Source organism: Jatropha curcas, chromosome 6 (genome assembly GCF_041381405.1).
Source record: "Jatropha curcas cultivar XTBG-Jc1 chromosome 6, XTBG_Jcur_1.0, whole genome shotgun sequence".
NCBI lineage: Eukaryota > Viridiplantae > Streptophyta > Magnoliopsida > Malpighiales > Euphorbiaceae > Jatropha > Jatropha curcas.
In genome coordinates, this window is record NC_143156.1 from 29,219,897 (window position 1) to 29,243,995 (window position 24,099).

General features: G+C 36.6%; 4 protein-coding genes and 2 pseudogenes across 5 annotated transcripts; all 6 read right to left on the minus strand.

The window, feature by feature from the left end:
• Positions 1-444: 444 nt before the first annotated feature.
• Positions 445-2,748, minus strand: LOC119370328 (putative LRR receptor-like serine/threonine-protein kinase At3g47570). The gene is made up of 2 exons (XM_089722227.1): positions 1,198-2,748; positions 445-1,108 (listed from the first exon to the last, which is right to left on the minus strand). The coding sequence occupies exons 1-2, from the start codon at positions 2,300-2,302 to the stop codon at positions 726-728; spliced, it is 1,488 nt and encodes a 495-aa protein (XP_089578353.1). The 5' UTR covers positions 2,303-2,748; the 3' UTR covers positions 445-725.
• Positions 2,749-2,872: 124 nt separating this feature from the next.
• On the minus strand, positions 2,873-3,874 carry LOC149495891 (uncharacterized). The gene has a single exon (XM_089722228.1). It carries the CDS (start codon positions 3,872-3,874, stop codon positions 2,873-2,875), a length of 1,002 nt encoding a protein of 333 aa, XP_089578354.1.
• A 4,509-nt stretch (positions 3,875-8,383) lies between these two features.
• On the minus strand, positions 8,384-10,126 carry LOC105648914 (LRR receptor-like serine/threonine-protein kinase EFR). The gene is made up of 2 exons (XM_089722798.1): positions 8,978-10,126; positions 8,384-8,865 (listed from the first exon to the last, which is right to left on the minus strand). Exons 1-2 carry the CDS (start codon positions 10,026-10,028, stop codon positions 8,531-8,533), a joined length of 1,386 nt encoding a protein of 461 aa, XP_089578924.1. The 5' UTR covers positions 10,029-10,126; the 3' UTR covers positions 8,384-8,530.
• Positions 10,127-10,160: 34 nt separating this feature from the next.
• LOC149495892 (uncharacterized) lies at positions 10,161-11,755 on the minus strand. Its single transcript, XM_089722799.1, has 2 exons — positions 10,441-11,755; positions 10,161-10,298 (listed from the first exon to the last, which is right to left on the minus strand). Exons 1-2 carry the CDS (start codon positions 11,753-11,755, stop codon positions 10,273-10,275), a joined length of 1,341 nt encoding a protein of 446 aa, XP_089578925.1. The 3' UTR covers positions 10,161-10,272.
• A 205-nt stretch (positions 11,756-11,960) lies between these two features.
• LOC149495893 (uncharacterized) lies at positions 11,961-16,829 on the minus strand (annotated as a pseudogene). The gene is made up of 3 exons (XR_016321300.1): positions 16,762-16,829; positions 13,081-15,691; positions 11,961-12,992 (listed from the first exon to the last, which is right to left on the minus strand). The product of XR_016321300.1 is annotated as an uncharacterized LOC149495893 (transcript).
• Positions 16,830-17,399: 570 nt separating this feature from the next.
• LOC119370329 (uncharacterized) lies at positions 17,400-24,094 on the minus strand (annotated as a pseudogene).
• Between the last annotated feature and the right edge of the window lie 5 nt (positions 24,095-24,099).

The following is a 24,099-nucleotide window of genomic DNA, read 5'->3' on the forward strand; positions in this document are numbered from 1 at the left end:
CCATTTATCTCTCTCTCCTTGATTAGAGGATTTAGGGTAGTTTGGTCATTCTATTAAAAATTAACAGAAAAAGTGTTTTTTTGGACGGAAAGACCAAGTAATATGACGGAAGTAAACTCAGGGACGTTATAAATATTTATATAAATGGCGGGAACTACTTAAATAATTATGGCAAACCTCAGTGACGAAACAATTACTTTCCCTTTTAGTTTTGTTGGTGATCTGGTTATGAGGATGATACTTGACAGAGACACGGTGGTAGCAATGAAGACCGTGTTGGATTGAGAAAAATGGTGAAAATTTGAGTTTTCCACTCAAAATTAACGGAAAAAGTGTATTTTTTTTTTTATAAAAGGACTAATTAATGTGAAGGAAGTAAACCTCAGGTACGTTATAAATATGTATAAATGTCGGGCACTATTAATAATTATGGCAAACCTCAGGGACAAAATAATAATTTTCCCATAAATAAATAATAGTTATAGAATATACATAATGTATTTACAAAATGTTTATATAAAATTCTATAACATAGTCTTAACTTCAATCCATAAGGTTCCTTTTTATCAAATGTAATTTATAACTACATCCTCTATTTTCCTCCGGTCTCCAGGTATTTCCATAGAACATGAAACCCCGACTAAGCACAGAAAACAGGAACTAAAAACTGCATGTTATGGAACTTTCCTTCTATCAATTAAGAAACAATACTATATATTTCTCATCTATATATGACTAATATTGCTCGCGCGTGCATTTCTTCCTCTAGAGTTTTTTAACTTATCTCTGACCGAATGAAGCTTTATAGCAGCATCACTGATGTCCATCCTGTCTGTAGGTGATTCAGCAGAACAAGAAATTCCAATTCCAAGCAGGGAAATCAAACATTCCGTCATAATTCTACCATCTGCTTGGCCTCCTTCAAGGAGAATTGGATCTACAATCGCATTCACTCCATTTGGTAAAGCTGACTTTACGAATCTGTGAAGATTCCAACCTTCTTTAAACATGTCATCAGTAGGCCTCTTCCTTGTAAACATCTCCAACAAGAGAATGCCATAACTATAAACATCACCTTGTTTTGAAACTTCACTTCCTAGTCCATATTCTGCAATTCTTATAAGTTAGACATCACACTTTAATCCTATCAAGTTGAAATTTTTCTAAGATGAAAAATTAAAAGAAAAAACTGCATACCTGGAGGAGCATAACCAATCGTTCCTCGTAATCCAGCAGAACTTGATTGATTAGAAAAATTATTTTGGATGCTATGCGAAAGGAATTTTGCCAGCCCAAAATCACCAATATGGGCAGTCATTTCATCATCGAGAAGAACATTGCTTGGCTTTAGATCGCAATGGACTATCGGAGTCCCAGTACGATGATGAAGATACTCAATTGCAGAAGCAACATCAATTGCAATATTTACTCTCTGAATTAGATTTAAAATCTTGTATCCCTCATGCGTCCTATTTACTTGAACATATGAATGCAACCATTCCCCGAGACTCCCATTGACCATGAACTCATAAACTAGTGCCTTGAAGTCATTGCCCTGATAGTCCACACCCGAACATGCAGTAACAATCCTTACCAAATTTCGATGTTTGATATTCCTTAAGGCTTCACATTCCGCCGTGAAACTCTTGGCCGCACCATGATATTGGAGATTAAGAACTTTAACAGCTACGGTTTGCCTGCCTTCGTTAAGAATTCCTTTATATACAGATCCAAAACTGCCACTACCAATTAAATTTGAAGAGATGAAGCCATCAGTGGCCTTATGGAGATCGTTATATGACACCTTGGGAACTTTCAGAAGAGGATCATCTGAATTGGATGAAGCAGGTTTTGGTCTGTTCTTCTTAAACCTCAAAAGAACTAGAAAAGACAACACCACAAAAATTGCTCCTGATAGTCCTATCACGGTCGCAATGATTATCTTTAGTCTCCTCTTGGATCTTTTGAGGTGGCAAACAGGAAGCTGGAACTCAGATATGCCTGCGCATAGCTTGTTGTTTCCCATTACTGAAGTAATGCTTGTGTTCTCGAAGACTCCATCAGTTGGCAATATACCTTCAAAATCATTGAAAGATAAGTTCAATCGGAGCAATGAATTAAAGCTTGCCAAAAATTCAGGAATTTGTCCAGATAAATTGTTGCGAGAAAAATCCAATTCTTGGAGACCTCTCAATGAACTAAGAGACAAAGGAATGGACCCTTGGAAACTGTTCCCGCTCATGTATAGGTATTCTAGACTTGTGCAGCTCCCAAGACTACTTGGTATCTCACCTGATAACATATTGTCAGAGACATCTAAGGTACCTAAGGCTTTCAAATTGCCTACTTCTGTTGGAAGGGAACCGGTGAAATAGTTTTGTGCAAAACCAGCATAAAGTGACAGGGATGAGAGGCCAATAACTTCTGGAGGTAAGATACCACTGAGATTGTTTCCAGAAAAATCCAGCGCTTCCAAATATTTGCAATTAGCTAGGCTTGATGGAATGGTACCCTGAAAGGTTATTATCAGCAAAAGAAAGTCTATTCAACTTTGTAAGGTTTCCAAGAGATGATGGAATTGGTCCGAAGATCTTGTTCTCATGGAAACTCATAACCACTGCATTTTGCATATTTCCAATCCTCTGGGGAATCATACTTGAAAGCTTGTTGCTATAAACTTCTAGAATTGCCAAGTTGACCAGATTTCCGATACCAGTTGGAATGCTTCCAGATATTTGATTTTTATAAAAACTCAAATTTTCAAGATTAGATGACAAGTTGCCAATGCACTCAGGTAAGGACCCTCCAAAGTTATTTTCACTAATATCCAACTCCCGCAAAATGCTGGAATTAGTCAAAGAGCATAGAAATCTCAAGTCATCAACTTCTCCATTTCCAAGACGATTGAAACTAATAATAAGAACAGAAAGTTGAATCTCTCTAAAGGAGGCACTTTTCCTGTGAGAGCGTTTCCCTGCAACTGAAGATGGACTATTTTGGAAGCATTAGATATTGAATTAGGAATGGGACCAGTAAATTGGTTGCGAGCAAAACAAAGATTCTGAAGATTTGGAAGAGTGGTGAACAAATCTGCAGGAAGAAATCCTTCAAAATGGTTAAATGCTATATCCAAATATGTAATGGAAGAAAGATTGAAGATTGAGGGAGGGATAATGCCAGACAACTTATTATCAAAGACGTCTAAATACTGAAAATTTTTAAGTTGTCCTAAAGCATCCGGAATATTTCCAACAAAGTTGTTGAAAGCTAGAGTAAGAGCAGTAAAAGAAGACAAGTTTCCAAGAAAATGAGGGATAGTTCCTGTTAGATTGTTCTTATCTATAAAAAGACATTGAAGCTTCGAGAGATAGCCGAGCTCTACAGGAACCTTTCCTATCAGATTGTTGTTAAGAAGAACTAAATAAATAATGTTAGAACATCCAGAAATATTGGATGGAATCTCACCAGTGAGTGAATTATTATACAGGAATAGTGCTTTTAGTCTTCTCAAACGACCAAGTTCAGGAGGAATATTATGAGTGAAGCTATTGTTTTTAAGGTTTAGTACCTCTAGAAAGCTCAAATTACCAATGGAAGGTGATATGGTGCCCACAAGATTTAAGGATCTGAGGTCCAATACTGTGACCCTCCGGTGCCGGCGGCCACAAGTAACCCCATAGCATTGGCAAAAGTGGATGGTGCCATTCCATGAGGTCATGACCGCAAAAGGGTCAGCAGCTATTCCGGCCTTGAACTCGAGCAGGGCTTGTTTATCAGTCTCATTTCCAGGAACTGAGTATGTTCCTGTGACGAAGAACAACAGACAACCAGAAGCATAGATGAAAAAACAAGACCAGAAACATAAACAGCCCATTAATTCCTGTAGAGTTAAAACTTAGAAGGTTAACTCTACAATGGAAGTTAAAACTTCAGGTTTTTTAGTGACCCTGAAAACTGAGGGACTAATTAATATGAGGATTGAGATCATTAAAGCCCATATTTATATTCATACGTGACATGGATCATTTACACCAACTTTTGAGGTAGAAGAAAGAATTGAGCAAAAAGCCAAATATGTGGCTAAACTATCTTTTCAGTAGTTTATTTCCGACAACCTATAGATAGTGTGAACGGTAGAACTGAAAGTGTAAAAAGCACAAGAAAGATGCAAGAAACAAATTTTACCCAAAAAAAGTAAGAAAAAAGAAAGGTAAAGTAGAAAGACGATAAAATTACATATTGTTATTTGAAAATGATATGAAACATTATTGAATCTGAACTGAGGAAAAGTATGTAGGAGACGACTTCTTTTAGAAAGCAAGAGTCAAGTAGTCTCTGCTTTCTTGGTGGACCACACATATGTAGCAAATCAGCAATTGCCATTTGTCAGTGCCAGGTCAACATATAGTCAACCTTTGTTTTAGAAAGAAATGATAACTTCAATCCATAAGGTTCCTTTTTTTTTGTAAAAATTCTTAATTTATATTATATTTTGTTTGTTCTAGTTGGCCTTTTGTGTTGCATCTGGTCCTACTATAGAAAGAAAATTAATACCAATGACCAATTTGGCAATACATCAAGCTCAAAAAGTCAAGCAATTTATATTTAAGAAAATGATAAGAAACATTATTGAATCTCAAGTTTCAACTAAGGCTGCATTTTGATAAATAAATAAATAATAGTTATAGAATATACATAATGTATTTACAAAATGTTTATATAAAATTCTATAACATAGGCTTAACTTCAATCCATAAGGTTCCTTTTTATCAAATGTAATTTATAACTACATCCTCTATCTATTTTCCTCCGGTCTCCAGGTATTTCCATAGAACGTGAAACCCCGACTAAACACAGAAAACAGGAACTAAAAACTGCAAGTTATGGAACTTTCCTTCTATCAATTAACAAACAATACTATATATTTCTCATCTATATATGACTAATATTGCTCGAGCGTGCATTTCTTCCTCTAGAGTTTTTTAACTTATCTCTGACCGAATGAAGCTTTATAGCAGCATCACTGATGTCCATCCTGTCTGTAGGTGATTCGGCAGAACAAGAAATTCCAATTAGAATTGAGATCATTAAAGCCACTTTATTCCACTTTTATATATAATTTATAATTAAATATAATATCAAACATTTTTAATATATATAACCAAAACTCTTATTTAGGAGGGTGTAAAATTAGAATTTAGTTTCAAATTGAATTTTAAACCAAAAATTGAATATCAAAGTTTGTTTTTATATAAATTAAATTGAATCATACAGTTTTAATTCAGTTTTTAGGTAAAATTCATTTATTTTCTCGAAAAAAAAATTAAAATTGAAATTATCTAAAATTATAAACCCAAACTAAGTCAATTAATTGAAATACCAAACAAGATTGATTTGATCGTAATTTTTCGAATTTAATCAAATTTTGCACACCCCTCAGCTTAACTTTTCAACAATAACTTATAAAGACTAGACAAGTGCAGTTGGAAGTTGCAAGTAAAGCACAGACAAGTGCAGTAGGACTAGTGGAAGCTTTTTGCAGAAGCAAATTAGCAAGTGGGATCCTTCTATTCTTGCTCATTTTGACTTGGTATGTAATTTTCTTCTTTTTATTTTTTTTTTTCCCTATAAATTATCAGAACTCTGGAGAGATGCCATATTATATATTTTTGTTGAGTTTGTGTTACCTAAAAATCAATAATTTCAATAAAATTTAAAAGTTTAAAGACTAAAATATAATTTAATTTGAAATTTAGACGCCGATTATTTCTGTAAAATAACTTGCATCATAAGTATTTTAAAATTATACGCAAAATGGAATTTTCCCTGCTGGAGGCAAATCCGACATAGAAGGCATATTCCCACCACCCTACTTTGAGTGGTTCCAGTACAAATAGGTATAATTTATGGAAGAGATAAAAAATTCTCATTTATTTAGAATTTTGGATACATAATTAATTAGTTTCTGAAATGTTTTACTAATCAGGATTTTGCAGAGTATACAAATCTGGAAGAGTGCATTTCTTATTTGTGTGAATATCAACTAAAGGTCCTTTTGATGGTTTGCTCGGCTTCTCTCAGGCATGTACCGTTGCTCTCCTGCTTCTATTTATGTTCGTAAACAGCAAGTAATATTTAGTGTTTTGACTATAAGAAAAATATCATTTTTATTATTTTTATTAGAGAAAATTATATTTTTGTCCATACATATTATGCTATTTTATATCTGTAATAGACAGAAGAATAATTTCATTTAATAGAGACAAACTACAAGGATAGAATAATGTAATCTTTTAAATGTAAAGATAAAGTAGTTAATTCAAATGTAGAAATAAAATCGTATTTTTTCCTTTTTATTGTTTGATAGCATGATGTTTATATTAGTATTTAAAAGCTATAGGAGAATAAAATATGAAGCATTATTCCCTTAAATATTTAGCTAAAACAACTAGTATTGTCGAATTGCTTCAAAAAGTGTGTTTTTTTTTTATTAGCAAAAAGATTAAATTTAATAAATTTATAATCTGTTAGCATGATGTTCTTCATGTTCCTAGATTCTCTATTAATCTGTTATCTGTTAGTTTAATCACAAAAGCACTTAATTGCAAAGTAACTTTGTACCCTACTTATTGTATTTTTTAGGAACTGAACACGGGGAGAACGATTGGCAGTGGTAGCTTGCGCGATGGACTGTATCTGTTGGATGATGTTTGTTGTTTTTCAAATTCGTGTACCAGTCAAGCTTTGTTAAGAACTTCTAGAAATCCTTTCCATGAAGTTATTCAATGGCATAGGAGATTAGGACATCCCTCTTTTTCTGTTTTAGGACGTTTATTTCCCACTTTGTTTGCTAAGTGTGTTTTTGATTCATTAGTATGTGATGATTGTGAACTTGCCAAACACTCCAGTATTATGAATAATCCAGTCCAACATGATCAACTAAGCACATAGAGATTGATCATCACTTTATAAAAGAGAAGATAGTTGAAGGTTTTATAAGTGTCTCCTATATAGCTGTAAAAGTGCAACTAGCTGATGTTTTCACAAAGGGTTTGAATAGCAAGTTGTTTCATCATTTAGTTTGCAAGTTGAGCGTGAGGAATATCTATGCACCAACTTGAAGGGGAGTGTTGAAATCTTTGTAATTAGAGTAAATATTGTCTTTCCTAGTTTAAGTTTAATCCTATTTAAATTACTTCCTATATTGGAACAATCTTTTATACATATATATAGTACAGTAGAGATTAGAAAATAACAACACAAAATATAGAAAAATAAAACTCTCTTTTCAAAAACTACACACTTTATAGTAGCCATCGCTATTGAATATTTAAAACTAGGACAGTACAAAAACAAAAGTCAATAACTTGGAAAAATCAAGACAAAGACTTAGTCAGCATTAAAAGAAGCCAACCTAGCAGTTGAACATTGCGAAGAGGAAGTTGATAGGACTTGAGAAGTTGGAAATATTACCACTTATGGCTGCAAACAATTAATAAAAACTTGACTAATTAATAATACAATAAATATTAAATCAGGAGAAACTCACCAAAGCTTTTGGAATATATAATAACCACCATTTTTTTATTATTTTCTTTTATATATTGAAATCAAATAAACAGAAAAGGTTGAAATCAGATGCAGATGCAGATTATTTTCTTTTATATATTATTTTCTTTTATTATTTTCTTTTATATATTTTGCAAACGATTCCATTAACTGGATTCGTTGATTTCTCAAAAACAGCAGATGCAGCTTAATAAATAAAGCAAGGCTGTATATAATAGTGCAAAACTAGAAACTATACATATAAACAACAACAACCACGACCACTGATCGCTGATTAATAAAAATTCAGCATCAACCAGAGCGAGAAGGCTCATGTTTAATACTTAATTAGAATATTTATGGTTAATATGGAAGATTCTGTAAGAATATATTTAGAATCAATTGAGAGCTGAAATAAAAAAGCAAACTTGAACATCAAAAAGTTGGGGAAATAATAGAAAAAGAAAGAGAGAGAAGGATTGAGAAATGTAATACTTGAAAACTAGAATATATCTAAACAAACAGTGACTGCTCAAAATCAGGAGAAACTCATAAATTCTTTAATGTCTTCCGCCCCAAAGAGAAACTGTTCCATTCGTCAATCAAATGAACGCAGAGACAAATCCTCATTTGTGCCTTTTGCGGAGCTTGAAGGCGATGGAATGGTTTCTTCGCAATGCGACATCTACCTCAAACCCGGCTCAATATTAAAGGATTCAATGGGCCTTCTTGTTAGGCTCGAGGGTCATAATTGCGTTGGTTGCACTTGGGCTTTTCAACGGCCTTGTTAGTGGGAAAGTTAGGGAAGTGGTAGAAAGAGAGAGGGGGAGAAGAATTGAGAGATGAAAGCTCCAAATTTAGCAATTAAAGCATTGTGGAATTTAAACTACATCTAAATTTCTTCTTCAGAAATAACATTAACAAAGAAATTTTCATGCATGACTAAAATTGCTTGAGCTTGAATTTCTTCCCTGGGAGTCTTTTACTTATCTCTGATCAAACAAAGCTCTATGGCAGCATCGGTAATGTCCATCCGCTCTCTTGACAATTCAGCAGAACAAGATACTCCAATCCCAAGTATGGAAATCAAACATTCAATCATAGTTCTTTCATTTGATTGGCCTCCTTCTTGAAAGAGAAATGGATCTGCAATGGCACTCACTTCATTTGGCAAAGCTGACTCCACAAATTTGTGAAGATTCAAACCTTCTTTAAACATGTCAGCAGTAGGCCTCTTCCTCGTAAACATCTCCAACAAGAGAATGCCATAACTGTAAACATCACCTTGTGTTGAAACCTCGCTTCCCAGTCCATACTCTGCAATTATTAAGTTAGAACTTGTAAAAGAATAGCATTGTAATCCTAGCAAGTTGAAATTTCCTAAGATAGAAAAAGAAAACAAGGAAAAAGAAGAAGAAAAACCACCTACCTGGAGGAGCATAACCAATAGTTCCTCGTAATCCAGCAGAACTTGATTGATTAGAAAAATTATTTTGGATGCTATGCGAAAGGAATTTTGCCAGCCCGAAGTCACCAATATGAGCAGTCATTTCATCATCGAGAAGAACATTGCTTGGCTTGAGGTCGCAATGGACTATTGGAGTCCCAGAACGATGATGAAGATACTCAATTGCAAAAGCAACGTCAATTGCAATATTTATTCTTTGAATTAGATTTAAAAACATGTATCTTTCTTGCATTCCATTTACTGCGGCAAGAGATGGATGCAACCATTTCTCGAGACTGCCATGGACCGTGAACTCATAAACTAGTGCCATGAAGTCATTGCCTTGATTGTCCACACCTGAACATGCAGTTATAATCTTTACAAGATTTCGATGTCTGATATTCCTCAAGGCTTCACATTCTGCCATGAAACTCTTAGCTGCACCATGATAGTGGAGGTTAAGCACCTTAACAGCTACCGTTTGACGGCCTTCAGTAAGAATTCCTTTATACACAGATCCAAAACTGCCACTACCAATTAAATTAGCCAATGAGAACCCATCAGTGGCCTTATGGAGATCGTTATACGACAAATGGGGAACTTTTAGAAGAGAATTTTCTGAATTGGAAGAAGCAGGTCCTTGTCTTTTCTTTTTAAACCTCAAAAGAACTAGAAAAGACAAGAACACCGAAATTGCTCCTGATAGTCCTACTATGGCAGCAATGATTGCCTTTAGTCTCCTCTTGTTGGATCTTTTGAGGTGGCAAACAGGCAGTTGGAACTCAGGAATGCCTCCACATAGCTTGCTGTTTCCCATAACTGAAGTAATTCTTGCATTCTTGAAGACTCCATCAGTTGGCACTATGCCTTCAAAATCATTGAAAGATAAGTTCAAACTGACCAATGAATTAAAACTAGCCAAAAATCCAGGAATTTGTCCGGACAAATTATTGTGAGAAAAATCCAGTTTTTGAAGACCTCTCAATGAACTGAGAGAGAAAGGAATGGATCCTTGGAAACGGTTCCCGTTCATGTTTAGGTACTCTAGACTTGTGCAGCTCCTGAGACTTTTTGGTATCTCACCTGATAACAGGTTGTCGGAGACATCCAAGATACCTAAGGCTTTCAAATTACCTACTTCTGTTGGAAGGGAACCGGTGAAATAGTTTTTTGCAAAACCAGCATAAATTGACAAGGATGAGAGGCCAATAACTTGTGGAGGTAAGGTACCACTGAGATTGTTTGCAAAAAATTGCAGCGCTTGCAAAGATGTGCAGTTACCTAGAATTGGAGGAATGGCGCCCTGCAAGTCATTATTAGAAAAATAAAGTTTACTCAACCTTGTGAGATTTCCAAGAGATGATGGAATGGGTCCGAAGAACTTGTTCTCACTAAAACTTATAACTACTACATTTTGCAGATTTCGATTGCTTGGGGTATCATACCTGAAAGGTTGTTGTTCTTTACTATTAAAAGCAACAGGTTAACCAGATTTCCAATACTAGCTGGAATGCTTCCAGATATATGATTTTCATATAGATAAAACATTTCAAGATTGGATGACAAGTTGCCAATGCACTCAGGTAAGGACCCTCCAAAGTTATTCTGGCCAATATGCAACCGCCGCAAAATGCTTGCATTAGTCAAAGAACAGAGAAATCTCAAATCATCAACTTCTCCATTTCCAAGACTATTTAGACCAATTAAAAGATCTTGAACGTCCAATATCTCTAAGGAAGGCACTTTTCCTGTGAGATAGTTTTGCTGCAACACAAGATAACCTAGATTGGAAGCATTAGATATTGAATTAGGAATAGGACCAGTAAATTGGTTAGCAGCAAAACTCAGGAATTGAAGATTTGGAAGAGAGGTGAACAAGTCCGCAGGAAGAAATCCTTCAAAATTGTTGAGTCCTACATCCAAAAGTGTAATAGAAGAAAGATTGAAGATTGAGGAAGGGACAGTGCCAGACAAATTATTCAGTGTGAGGATTAAAAAGTTTAGTTTTTTAAGTTGTCCTATAGCATCAGGAATATTTCCAACAAAGTTGTTTGTAGCTATAGAAAGAGCAGTAAGAGAAGACGAGTTTCCAAGAAAATGAGGGATTGTTCCTGTTAGATTGTTATGAGCTATATGAAGGTATTGAATCTTCAAGAGATAGCCAAGCTCCACAGGAACTTTTCCTATTAGATTGTTGTTCCGAAGACTTAAACGAATAAGATTAGAACATCTAGAAATATTGGATGGGATCTGACCAGTGAATGAATTATTAAGTAGATATAATATCTGTAGTCTTCGCAAATGACCGATTTCAGGAGGAATATTGTGGGTGAAGCTGTTGTTATCAAGGTGTAGTACCTTTAGAAAGCTCAAATTACCAATATATGGGGATATGATACCCCCAAGTTTTAAGGAAGTGAGGTCCAAAATTGTGACCCTCTGGTGCCTGCGGCCACAAGTAACCCCGTACCATTGGCAGAAATGGATGGAACCATTCCATGAGCTCGTAACTCCAAAAGGGTCAGATACTATTCCGGCCTTGAACTCGAGCAGGGCTTGTTGATCAGTATCATTTCCACCAATTGAGCATGTTCCTGTGACAAAGAACAACAGACAAACAGTAGCAGAGTTTAAAAAACAAGACCAGAAGTATACAGAGCTCATTCCTACAGAGTTAAAAGGTTCTCTATACAATGGAAGACAAACTGACGGACTACTATGAGGAATGATCATGGTATGAAATCCCATATTATACAACATATTGTTTGCTTTATCAACATTCTTAATTTATTAAATTTCTACAAATTGACAGGTTGAAAGTTCTAAGCAGGGTAATGTTACATATTGTTTGTTCTATTTGGCTTTTTGCACCAGCAATACATCAAGCTCAAAAGTCCAGCAATATATATTTAAGAAAATGGTAGGAAATATTATTGCTAGCTGTGATTGTGACGGCAACTATGGCTATATAAAAACATTTACTCCTCATAATTTAAAAGAAAATTACAAAAATATCCCTGGTGTGACAAACAAGTTTCATAGCCAGACATATATGTAAAACAAAAAGAAAATAAGATTAAGAATTCTAAACATATCTATGAAACACAGACACTTCAGAAAGCTTAACAAGGTCTTAACTTCAATCCATAAGGTGCCTATTTATCAAATATGATTCTATAGCTGCTTCTTCTATTTTCCTCCGGTCTCCAGGTATCTCCATAGAACATGAAACCCCAAGACTGAGCACAGAAAACAGACATTCTTGTTGGTCCTTGCTCTGTTTATACGAGGCTGCAGTTTTGGATCCACAGTATCAGCCATTTTCTCCGGCAAGGTTCTACAGAAGTTGTGAAGCATAAACTATCCTGAAACATGTCATCTGTTGGTCTCTTTTCTGTATCCCAAAAGTATATACACATCTCCTTTGGTATCTAAACCGAAAATTTTTGCAATCAACACTCATATAATTAACCCAAGAAGAAAGAAAGCATACCAAACAATACTATATATTAATTAACCAACTGCAGTTTATGGATATATATTAATTAACCAACTGCAGTTTATGGAACTTTACTTCTATTAATTAACAAACAATACTATATATTTCTCATTTATGTATGAGTAATATTTCTCAAGCGTGCATTTCTTCCTCGGGAGATTTTTAACTTATCTCTGATCAAACAAAGCTTTGTAGCGGCATCACTGATGTCGATCCGGTCTGTTGGTGCTTCAACTGAACAAGAAATTCCAATTCCAAGTATGGAGATTAAACATTCCATCGTAATTTTGTCATCTGATTGGCCTCCTTCTTGAATGAGAATTGGATCAACAATTGTACTCACTCTATTTGGGAAAGCTGACTTTACAAATTCATGAAGATTCCAATCTTCTTTAAACATGTCATCAGTAGGCCTCTTTCTCGTAAACATCTCCAACAAGAGAATGCCATAACTATAAACATCACCTTGTTTGGAAACCTCACTTCCTAGTCCATATTCTGCAATCCTTACAAGTTAGACATCACATTTTAATCCTATCAAGTTGAAATTTTTCTAAGATGAAAAAAGAATAGAAAAACTGCTTACCTGGAGGAGCATAACCAATGGTTCCTCTTAATCCAGCAGAACTTGATTGATTAGACAAAATTATTGTGGATGCTATACGAAAGGAATTTTGCCAGCCCAAAGTCACCAATATGGGCAGTCATTGCATCATCGAGAAGCACATTGCTTGGCTTGAGACCGCAATGGACAATTGAAGTCCCAGAATGATGATGAAGATACTCAATTGCAGAAGCAACATCAATTGCAATATTCACTCTTTCAATTAGATTCAAAATCTTATACCCCTCATGCATCCTATTTACTAGAACATGTGGATGCAACCATTCTTCAAGACTCCCATTGACCATGAACTCATAAACTAGTGCCTTGAAGTCATTGCCCTGATAGTCCACACTTGAACATGCAGTCACAATCTTGACCAAATTTCGATGTTTGATATTCCTCAATGCTTCACATTCTGCCATGAAACTCTTAGCTGCACCATGGCATTGGAGGTTAAGCACCTTAACAGCTATCGTTTGTCGTTCTTCATTAAGAATTCCTTTATATACAGATCCAAAACTGCCACTACCAATTAAATTAGCTGATGAGAACCCTTCAGTGGCCTTATGGAGATCTTTATACGACACCTTCAGGAGCTCTATAAGAGAAATTTCTGAATTGGGTGAAGTGGGTTTCTGTCTTTTCTTTTTAAACCACAAAAGTAGTAGAAAACACAATGCCACCAAAATTGCTCCTGATATTCCTGCTATGGTAGCAATGATTACCTTTAGTCTCCTTTTGTTCAATCTTTCCAAGTGGCAAACAGGCAACTGGAACTCAGGTATGCCTCCGCACAGCTTGTTGTTTCCCATAACTGCAATTATGCTTGCATTCTTGAAGACTCCATCAGTTGGCACTATGCCTTCAAAATCATTGGAAGATAAGTCCAAACTGAGCAATGAATTAAAGCTAGCCAAAAATCCAGGAATTTTCCCAGACAATTTATTGTGAGAAAAATTCAAAAATTGAAGACCTCTCAATGAACTAAGAGACATAGGAATGGACCCTTGGAAACTGTTCCCGCTCATGTATAGGTATTCTAGACGTGTGCAGCTCCCAAGACTTTTTGGTATCTCACCTGATAACATGTTGTCAGATACATCTAAGCTACCTAATGCTTTCAAATTGCCTACTTCTGTTGGAAGGGAACCGGTGAAATAGTTTTGTGCAAAACTAACATAAATTGACAAGGATGAGAGGCCAATAACTTGTGGGGGTATGATACCACTAAGATTGTTTTGAGAAAAATCCAGCACTTGCAAATAGTTGCAATTAGCTAGACTTGAAGGAATAGTACCCTGAAGCTTATTACCAGCAAAATAAAGTATACTCAACTTTGTGAGGTTTCCAAGAGAAGATGGAATTGGTCCGAAGAAGTTGTTTTGACTGAAACTCATAACCACTATATTTCGCAGATTCCCAATCCTTTGGGGAACCATACCTGAAAGGTTGTTGTCATCCACATGCAAATCCAACAAGTTGACCAGATTTCCAATACTAGTTGGAATGCTTCCAGATATTTGGTTTTCATATAGACCTAACTCATCAAGATGGGATGACAAGTTGCCAATGCACTCAGGTAAGGACCCACCAAAGTTATTTTTGCCCATATTCAACTTTTGCAAAATGCTGGAATTAATCAAAGAACAGAGAAATCTCCTATCATCTACTTCTCCAGTTCCAAGATGATTGTGATTAGCATGAAGCGTTTGAATATTCAATCTCTCTAAAGGAGGCACTTTTCCTGTGAGAGCGTTTCCCTGCAACTGAAGAATGACTATATTGGAAGCATTAGATATTGAATCAGGAATGGGACCGGTAAATTGGTTAAAACCAAAACCCCCAAACTGAATTTTTGGAAGAGAGATGAACAAATCCGCAGGAAGAAATCCTTCAAAATTGTTGTCTGCTGTATCAAAATGTGAAATAGAAGAAAGATTGAATATTGAAGAAGGGATAACGCCAGACAACTTACATGCAGCGAGGCCCAAAAAATTAAGATTTTTAAGTCGTCCTAAAGCATCTGGAATGTTTCCAGCAAAGTTGTTTAACGTTGCATAAAGATGAGTAAGAGAAGATAAGTTTCCAAGAGAATGAGGGATAGTTCCCGTTAGATTGTTCCTAGCTACAAGAAGAAATTGAAGCTTCGAGAGAGAGCCAAGCTCTACAGGAACTTTTCCTATCAGATTGTTGTCATAAAGACTTAAATAAATAAGGTTAGAACATCCAGAAATATTGGGTGGAATCTCACCAGTGAGCGAATTATTATGCAGGTATAGTGCTTGTAGTCTTCTCAAACGACCAAGTTCAGGAGGAATATTATGAGTGAAGCTATTGTTTCTAAGGTCTAGTACCTTTAGAAAGCTCAAATTACCAACGTATGGAGATATGATGCCCACAAGCTTTAAGGAACTGAGGTCCAGCATTGTGACCCTTCGGTGCCGGCGGCCACAAGTAATCCCATACCATTGGCAGAAGTGGACGGTGCCATTCCATGAGGTCATGACTCCAAGAGAGTCGGCAGCTATTTTGGCCTTGATATCGAGCAAGGCTAGTTGATCAGTCTCATTTCCAGCAATTGAGTATGTTCCTGTGCGACAAACCAGACAAACAGAAATAGTAGCATAGATGAAAAAACAAGACCAGAAGTATAAAGAGCCCATTAATTCCTATAGAGTTAAAACTTAGAAGGTTATCTCTACACTGGAAGACTAAAACTTCAAGTTTTTTAGTGATCCTGAAAACTGAGAGACTAATATACCATCAGGATAGATAATGCTTTTCAGATCATTAAATCTCATATTAATACTGATAGATGGATCTTTACGTCCGTTGATTCAACCACTACCAAAAAGTATGTCATGCAAATCATTTCTCTTTTAGAACCAAAACTGAATGCACTATCTTGAGAAAATTTCATATTTACCTCCTAAAATTTTCATTACAAATGCCTCAAGCGTGAGAAACGTTGTCGGCTCAAATTGACCAGCAACTCAACATGTGAATGCTGAAATCTTTTTGTTGCACTGACTCAGAATGACTCAAAAATGGACAAACCAAAATTAAACAAGCTCGCATGCATAAACAACTATCAAACTGTCAAGTACCTACCTATACTCCATCTGTGTCTTATCAGATGGGGCCCTCCACAATGTACATTAATAAAAATAATAATCGAAACATGGTTCGCTTCGAATTCAACTTAGCACCTGAGAACTTGGAGAAATCATGATAGAGTCAGTAAGTGTTACAGAAGCTAACTTATAACTTCGTAGGGGGTGTTTGGTTAATGGAAAAGTGTAGGAAATAGTAGAAAAAGAAAGAGAAGAAAGAACTGAGAAATGAGAGCAATAACAGTTACAACTTACAAGCTAATTAAACCAATAAGCCAACATAGCATCTAAATAACAACAATCACTGGTTGCTGCAAACAATTTAATTAAAAAAATTGATTAATTAATACCAATCAGGAGAAATTCAGAAAACTTTTGGAATGTAATAATCATCTATGAAATCAAATATAAAAAAAAGGGTTCGTGATAATAATTATTCTTCCACGATCTCAAGAACCTGATTAGGATTAAACCATTGATTTTATTAACTAAGAAAATCTAAGTTTGCTCCAAAATGAAGCAAATTGAGATTAATCTTCATTTGTACCTTTTCTGAGCCTGAAGGCGACGGAATAGTCCTTCATAGTTCATACTTCAAACTATGACACGACTTCGTTTTCTACCTCAAAAGGCAAACGCGGATTAATTTAACATGGATTTCTAATAAACGGAACCAATGGGCCTTCTTCTTGGGCTCATATGGTAATAAATGTTGGTTGGACTTGGGCTTTTCTACGGCTTTACTAATTAGTTCCCAACAACAGGAACGAATGCCTATTAGTAGGCCACAGATGTCGTTTGCTTGTTTCTTGGGAACGCTTGTCGTTGTTCTCTGTCAAACGCCTCTTTGGCGTCTACTAATGTTTCACGGAAAACCAATCAACTATTAAGCACACAAGCTTCATAAGATGGGAAACTGAAACAAACCATAATAACTATCCAGGAAAAAATTAGAGAGAAAAATCGTATGAAGCTTAATCGTAAAACTTGAGCTTAACAGGGTGTTTCATGTTTGGTTAATGAGAGTGCAGGAAATAATTAGAAACAGAAATACAGAGAAGAACTAAGAAATTAAATTGAAATTAATTTTTTTTTTTTTTTACAAAAAAAAAAGGGCTGAAATTGTTACATCTTAATTGCTGATGTTAAATACTCTTGAACATTCCTCGAGGGTGCATTTCTTTCTCAGATGTCTTTTAACTTATCTCTGATCAAACAATGCTCTATGGCAGCATCACTGATGTCCATCCGATCTGTTGGCAGTTCAGCAGAACAAGAAATTCCAATCTCAAGTATGGAAATCAAACACTCTATCATAATTCTGTCATTTGATTGGCCTCCTTCTTGAAGGAGAATTGGATCTGCAACTTCACTCACTTCATTTGGTAAAGCTGACTCCACAAATTTGCGAAGATTCAGACCTTCTTTAAACATGTCATCAGTAGGCCTCTTCCTTGTAATCATCTCCAGCAAGAGAATGCCATAACTATAAATATCACCTTTTGTTGAAACCTTACTTCCCAGTCCATATTCTGCAATTCTCAAGTTAGACATTGTGAAAGAATTGCAAAGAATTGCCTACCTGGAGGAGTATAACCAATAGTTCCTCGTAATCCAGCTGAACTTGATTGATAAGTACAATTATTTTGGACGCTATGCAAAAGGAATTTTGCCAGCCCAAAGTCACCAATATGGGCAGTCATTTCATCATCGAGAAGAACACTGCTTGGCTTGAGGTCAGAATGGACTATTGCACTACCACAATAATGATGAAGATATTCAGTTGCAGAGGCCACATCTATTGCAATATTTATTCTCTGAATTAGATTTAAAAAATCCAGGAATTTGCCCAGACAAATTGTTGTGAGAAAAATTCAGAACCTGAAGACCTCTCAATGAACTGAGAGAGAAAGGAATGGACCCTTGGAAACGGTTTCCATTCATGTATAGGTACTCTAGACTTGTGCAGCTCCCAAGACTACTTGGTACCTCACCTGATAACATGTTGTCAGAGACATCTAAGGTACCTAATGCTTTCAAATTGCCTACTTCTGTTGGAAGGGAACCAATGAAATAATTTTTCGCAAAACTAACATAAATTGACAAGGATGAGAGGCCAAGAACTTCTGGAGGTAAGGTACCACTAAGATTGTTTCCAGAAAAATCCAGCAGCTGCAAATATTTGCAATTAGATAGACTTGAAGGAATTGTACCCTGAAGGTTATTATTAGCAAAATAAAGTCTATTCAACTTTGTGAGGTTCCCAATGGAGGATGGAATAGGTCCGTAGAACTTGTTCTCATTGAATCTCATAACCGCTACTTTTTGCAGGTTTCCTATACTTTGGGCAATAATACCTGAAAGCTTGTTGTTATATGCTAGTATATATAACAAGTTGACCAGATTTCCCACATTAGTTGGAATGCTTCCAGATATTTGATTTGCATGAAGAGACAATTTTTCAAGATTGGATGACAAGTTGCCAATGCAATCAGGTAAAGACCCTCCAAAGTTATTATATCCAATACTCAACCACCTGAAAATGCTGGCATTAGTCAAGGAGCAAATAAATCTCAAATCATCAGCTTCTCCATTTCCAAGACGATTCTGTTGAATTAAAAGCACTTGAAGGTTCAATCGCTCAAAAGAAGGCACTTTTCCTGTGAGACTGTTTCCCTGCAACCGGAGAGAGACTATATTGGAAGCATTAGTTATTGAACTAGGAATGGGACCTGTAAATTGGTTAGAAGCATAACTCAGGACCTGGTGATTTGGAAGAGAGGTGTATGAAACTGCAGGAAGAAATCCTTCAAAATTGTTGAATCCCATATCCAAAACTGTAATAGAAGAAAGATTGAAGACTGAGGAAGGGATAATGCCAGACAACTTATTCTGACCGAGGACTAAGACCTTAAGGTTTTTAAGTTGTCCTATACCATCAGGAATATTTCCAACGAAGTTGTTGGTACCTATATTAATAGTACTAAGAGAAGACATGTTTCCAAGAGAATGAAGGACTTCTCCCATTAAATTGTTCATAGATATAGCAAGAAATTGAAGCTTCAAGAGATAGCCAAGCTCCACAGGAACTTTTCCCATCAGATTGGTGTTTGCAAGGCTTAAAAGAATAAGGCTAGAACATCTAGAAATATTAGATGGAATCTCACCAGTGAGTGAATTATTGAATAGGTATAGTGTTTGCAGTCTTCGCAAACGACCAATTTCAGGAGGAATATTGCGGGAGAAGCTATTGTTTGGGAGGTCTAGTGTTGTGGTGTGCCCACTTAAATGGGACCCACATGTGTGAAAGTAAGAAAAATAGGAGCAGCCAGTTCAGCAGTGATGGCTTTGAATTGGTGCACATGGGCGGTGCACGCAGTGGACGCGTTCGGCGTTTTTGAACGCGTTAGGCGGTGAACTCGTTAATTACGCGTTTCTCATTTCTATAAATACAGGCAGCTGCAGCTCACACAACACACAGCAGAAGAAGAAGAAAAAAAATGTAGAGAGAGTTATCTAGTTTTAGGATGGGTTTCCTACAATTAGGAGAGAGAAAAATAGTGAGAAAATTATTATGGAGTGTTTTTGGGAAACACTTTGTGTGCCACTATTTTTGTATTACTCTCTTTATGTACCTACTATTTTTAAATAGTGAAAGAATGATTCAGAGTTTGTCCCGTGGACGTAGCCCTAAACAATTGAGGGTGAACCACGTAAATTTCTATTTCTCATTTCTATTATTCCGCTGCGTTAATTTTCTCTTAATTGGTTGAAAGGGCCCAACGAGTGGTATCAGAGCTGATGCCCAACAAGTGGTATCAGAGCAGAAGGTTTCGGTAGGTCCAGCCGGTCAGATAGTGGTAACAGATCCGTAGATATATTTTGAAAATAAATATACCACAACGAAGAGAAAATTACGACGAGTCCATTGGTGCTGTCTGCTCGAAAAGACGTTGCAGAATCGACTTAGTGATAAATAGTAAAATAGTAACTCAAAGTTGATGGTGAACAGTACTATTGGCGTTACTGTTGCTGAGTCTATTTCACCTAAGCCCAGCACTATTCACGCATAGTACTAGTCGCGTGTATAGTTACTATTTATGCATACAGTTACTATTCGAGTATACTATTACTATTCATGGTCACTATTCACGTATACTACTGTTCACGTATATGATTTATGTTGGTGATGATATTCTGCACAAGTCAAAATGGACAAAGAAAATGATCAATCTAAATGGCGGGAATTACCATATATGGAGAAATTATATATCTCCTTATGGTACTCAAAATGTATTTGCCTGTGTTTAGTTCAACTAAACCGGAAGACAAGACTGATGAGGAATAGGCTTTCGAGCATGCGTCCAAATCTCGTTTGGCAGATTTGATGATGAAGGTTTCTGTAGCACCTTCAAAAATGGTCAGTGGAAGCTCACAAAAGGTTCATTTGTGGTAGCTGAAGACTGAAAGATGTACGTGATGCATGCGAAACTCTTCCAAGACACTTTGAGTGTAGCAGAGAATGACAGTACAGTTGAATTGTGGCATTTGACTACGCCACATGAGTAAGAAAACTCTGGCAAGAAAGAACGTACTACCTGGATTGGATGAAGTTCACCTAGACAAGTATCCTGATTGGATGGCGAGAAAGCTAAACAGAGTAGCTTTCAAGATTACCCTTCTAGAATGAAGAATGTATTAAATCTGATTCATTCAGATTTGTGTGGACCATTGACAATGTCATATGGTGGAAATCGATATTTTGTGATATTTATCGATGACCATTTTAGGAAGACCTGGGTATACACATTAAAGTCTTCTAAACCTGGTTGAGAGACATAAAGGCAAGAAGCTGAAGTGTATCAGGACAGATAATGGTGGAGAATACACTGGGCCATTTGATGCTTTCTGCAAAGAGCATGACATTCGACATCAAATGACACCTCCCAAGATGCCGCAACTGAACAGTTTGGCTGAGAGGATGAACAGAACTTTGATGGAGAGAGTCAAATGTTTACTCTTACATGCAAAGTTGTCTAAAAGATTTGGGGTGAAGCGTTACTCACAGCAGTTCGCCGTTCACTCCGTTTCCCTCTATAGTATGATACTCCAGAGAGAGTAAGGTTAGGAAAGAATGTTTCCTATGATCATTTGCGGGTGTTTGGTTGCAAAGCCTTCGTATATATCTCGAAGGATGAATGGTCGAAGTTTGATGTCAAGACTAGACGATGTGTATTCATTGGCTATGGCCAAGACTAATGTGGCTATAGGTTTTATGACCCAATCCAGAAGACAATTATAAGAAATCGTGATGTTGTATTGGTTGAAGATCAGACTATTGAAGATATTGAAGCAGAGTGCCAATAGATCTGATGAAGACTCAATAGACATACAGATAGTCCCTCCAATAGAATACAGACAAATTGGAGATGAAGTTCCACAAGAACAAGTGCCAGAGTTAGAAAATCGAGAAGTTCCTAATCAAAATGAACTAGATAAAGATTATGGTGTTCATGTTCAACCACCAGCACCAGAAGGTTCTCAAACATTAAGAAGATCTAGTAGAGTCTGACAACCATCTACTAGATATCCAGTCAATGAGTATGTACTGACGATTGATGGGGGGAGAACCTGAAAGCTTTGAAGAAGCTATGGAAAATGAACACAAGAGAAACTGGATTGAAGCCATGCAAGGTGAAATGAAGTCCTTGCATGAGGATGAAACATTTGAGCTGGTGAAGTTGCCTAAAGGCAAGAAAGCTTTGAAGAACAAGTGGGTGTTTAGGATCAAGTGGGAAGAACATATCTCCCAACCACGATTCAAAGCTAGACTGGTTGTGAAAGGATTCAATCAAAGAAAGGGTATTGATTTTGATCTTTTCACCAGTTGTGAAAATGACATCCATTCAAACAGTGCTCGGAATGGCCGCCAGTTTTGAACTGAAAATCGAGCAAATGGATGGAAAGACTACCTTCCTATATGGACATTTGGAAGAAGAAATATACATGGAGCAGTCAGAGGGTTTCGTAGAAAAGGAGGATTGTGTTTACAAACTGAGGAAGAGCTTGTACAGCTTGAAGTAGACACTGAGACAGTGGTACAAAAAGTTTGAGTCTGTTATGGGGGAGCAAGGCTACAGAAAGACTACTTCAGATCACTATGTTTCTATGAAGAAAATCTCTGATGATGACTACATTGTTTTTGCTCTATGTGGTTAATATGGTGACTGTTGGTCAGAATTAATAGTTTGAAGAAACAGCTAAGTAAGTCTTTTGCCATGAAAGACTTGGGACCAGCAAAGCAGATTCTTGGCATGAAGATTACAAGGAATCAAAGAGCCAAGAAATTATGGTCGTTACAGGAGAAGTATATTGAGAAAGTACTTCAAAGGTTTAGAATGGAAAATACTAAAGCGATTAGTTGTCCTCTTACTAATCACTTTAAATTGAATTCTAAACAGTGCCCTTCTACGGATGGAGAGAAGGAAGAGATGGAAAAGATTCCATATGCTTCAGCAGTTGGAAGCTTGATGTATGCCATGGTTTGTACACGGCCAGATATTGCTCACTCAGTTGGAGTAGTGAGTCGATTTCTTTCAAATCCTAGAAAGGAACATTAGACTGTAGTAAAATGGATTTTCAGGATATCCAATCACGTTTGCAGGGGAGCTGTGTTGTGGCAGTCAAGATTACTGAAGCATGCAAGGAGTTGCTGTGGATGAAGAAATTCTTGAATGAACTCGAAATTCATCAAGAATAATATCAGATATTTTGTGACAGTCAAAGCGCAATTCACCTTGGAAAGAATTCCTCCTTCCATTCAAGATCAAAACACATTGATATTAGGGATGTGTTGGAGATGAAGCTGTTACAGCTTGAGAAGATCCATACAGAAGAAAATGGATCAGTCATGTTGACAAAGATTCTTTCAAAGGAGAAAGTCGAATATTGTTGGTTAGCTACGGAGATGATGGAGAGTATGGCTAATGTTCCCACTTAAGTGTGCAGGGGGAGAATTGTTGTGGTGTGCCCACTTAAATGGGATTCACATGTGTGAAAGTAAGAAAAATAGGAGCAGCCAATTCAGCAGTGATGGCTTTGAATTGCTGCATATGGGCGGTGGACGCAGTGGATGCGTTAGGCGGTGAACGCGTTAATTACGCATCTCTCATTCCTATAAATAGAGGCAGCTGCAGCTCACACAACACACAGCAGAAGAAGAAGAAAAAAAATGTAGAGAGAGTTATTTGGTTTTAGGATGGGTTTCCTACAATTAGGAGAGAGAAAAATAGTGAGAAAATCATTATGGGGTGTTTTTGGGAAACACTTTGTGTGCCACTATTTTTGTATTACTCTCTTTGTGTACCTACTATTTTTAAATAGTGGAAAAATAATTCGGAGTTTGTCCCGTATACGTAGCCCTAAAGTTGAGGGTGAACCACGTAAATTTCTATGTCCCATTTCAATTATTCCGCAGCGTTAATTTTCTCTTAATTGGTTGAAAGGGCCCAACGAGTGGTATCAGAGCTGATGCCCAAAAATTGGTATCAGAGCTGATGCCCAACATCTAGTACCTTTAGAAAGCTCAAATTACCAATGTATGGAGATATGGTTCCCCCAAGTTTTAAGGAACGGATTTCCAACATTATGACCCTCCGGTGCCGGCGGCCACAAGTAACCCCGTACCATTGGCAGAAGTGGCTGGTGCCATTCCATGAGGTCATGACCCCCAAAGGATCAGCAGCTATTCCGGCCTTGAACTCGAGCAGGGCTAGTTGATCAGTCTCATTTCCAGCAAGTGAGTATGTTCTTTTGGCAAAGAACAACAGATAAACAGTAGCAGAGTTTAAAAAACAAGACCAGAAGCATACAGAGCCCATTCCTA

What these genes read in the sequence shown, in the direction of transcription:
- LOC105648914 (XM_089722798.1), bottom strand. Translation starts at nt 10,028, where the DNA reads ATGAACGGGAACCGTTTCCAAGGATCCATTCCTTTCTCTCTCAGTTCA. An exon ending in TATTGGTTATGCTCCTCCAG is followed by an intron (nt 8,866 to 8,977) that starts GTAGGTGGTTTT and finishes TAATAATTGCAG; the next exon opens with AGTATGGACTGGGAAGCGAG.
- LOC149495892 (XM_089722799.1), bottom strand. Translation starts at nt 11,755, where the DNA reads ATGTTGTATAATATGGGATTTCATACCATGATCATTCCTCATAGTAGT. An exon ending in AAAGAACAACAACCTTTCAG is followed by an intron (nt 10,299 to 10,440) that starts GTATGATACCCC and finishes AATGACTTGCAG; the next exon opens with GGCGCCATTCCTCCAATTCT.
- LOC149495891 (XM_089722228.1), bottom strand. Translation starts at nt 3,874, where the DNA reads ATGGGCTGTTTATGTTTCTGGTCTTGTTTTTTCATCTATGCTTCTGGT.
- LOC119370328 (XM_089722227.1), bottom strand. Translation starts at nt 2,302, where the DNA reads ATGTTATCAGGTGAGATACCAAGTAGTCTTGGGAGCTGCACAAGTCTA. An exon ending in GATTGGTTATGCTCCTCCAG is followed by an intron (nt 1,109 to 1,197) that starts GTATGCAGTTTT and finishes TAAGAATTGCAG; the next exon opens with AATATGGACTAGGAAGTGAA.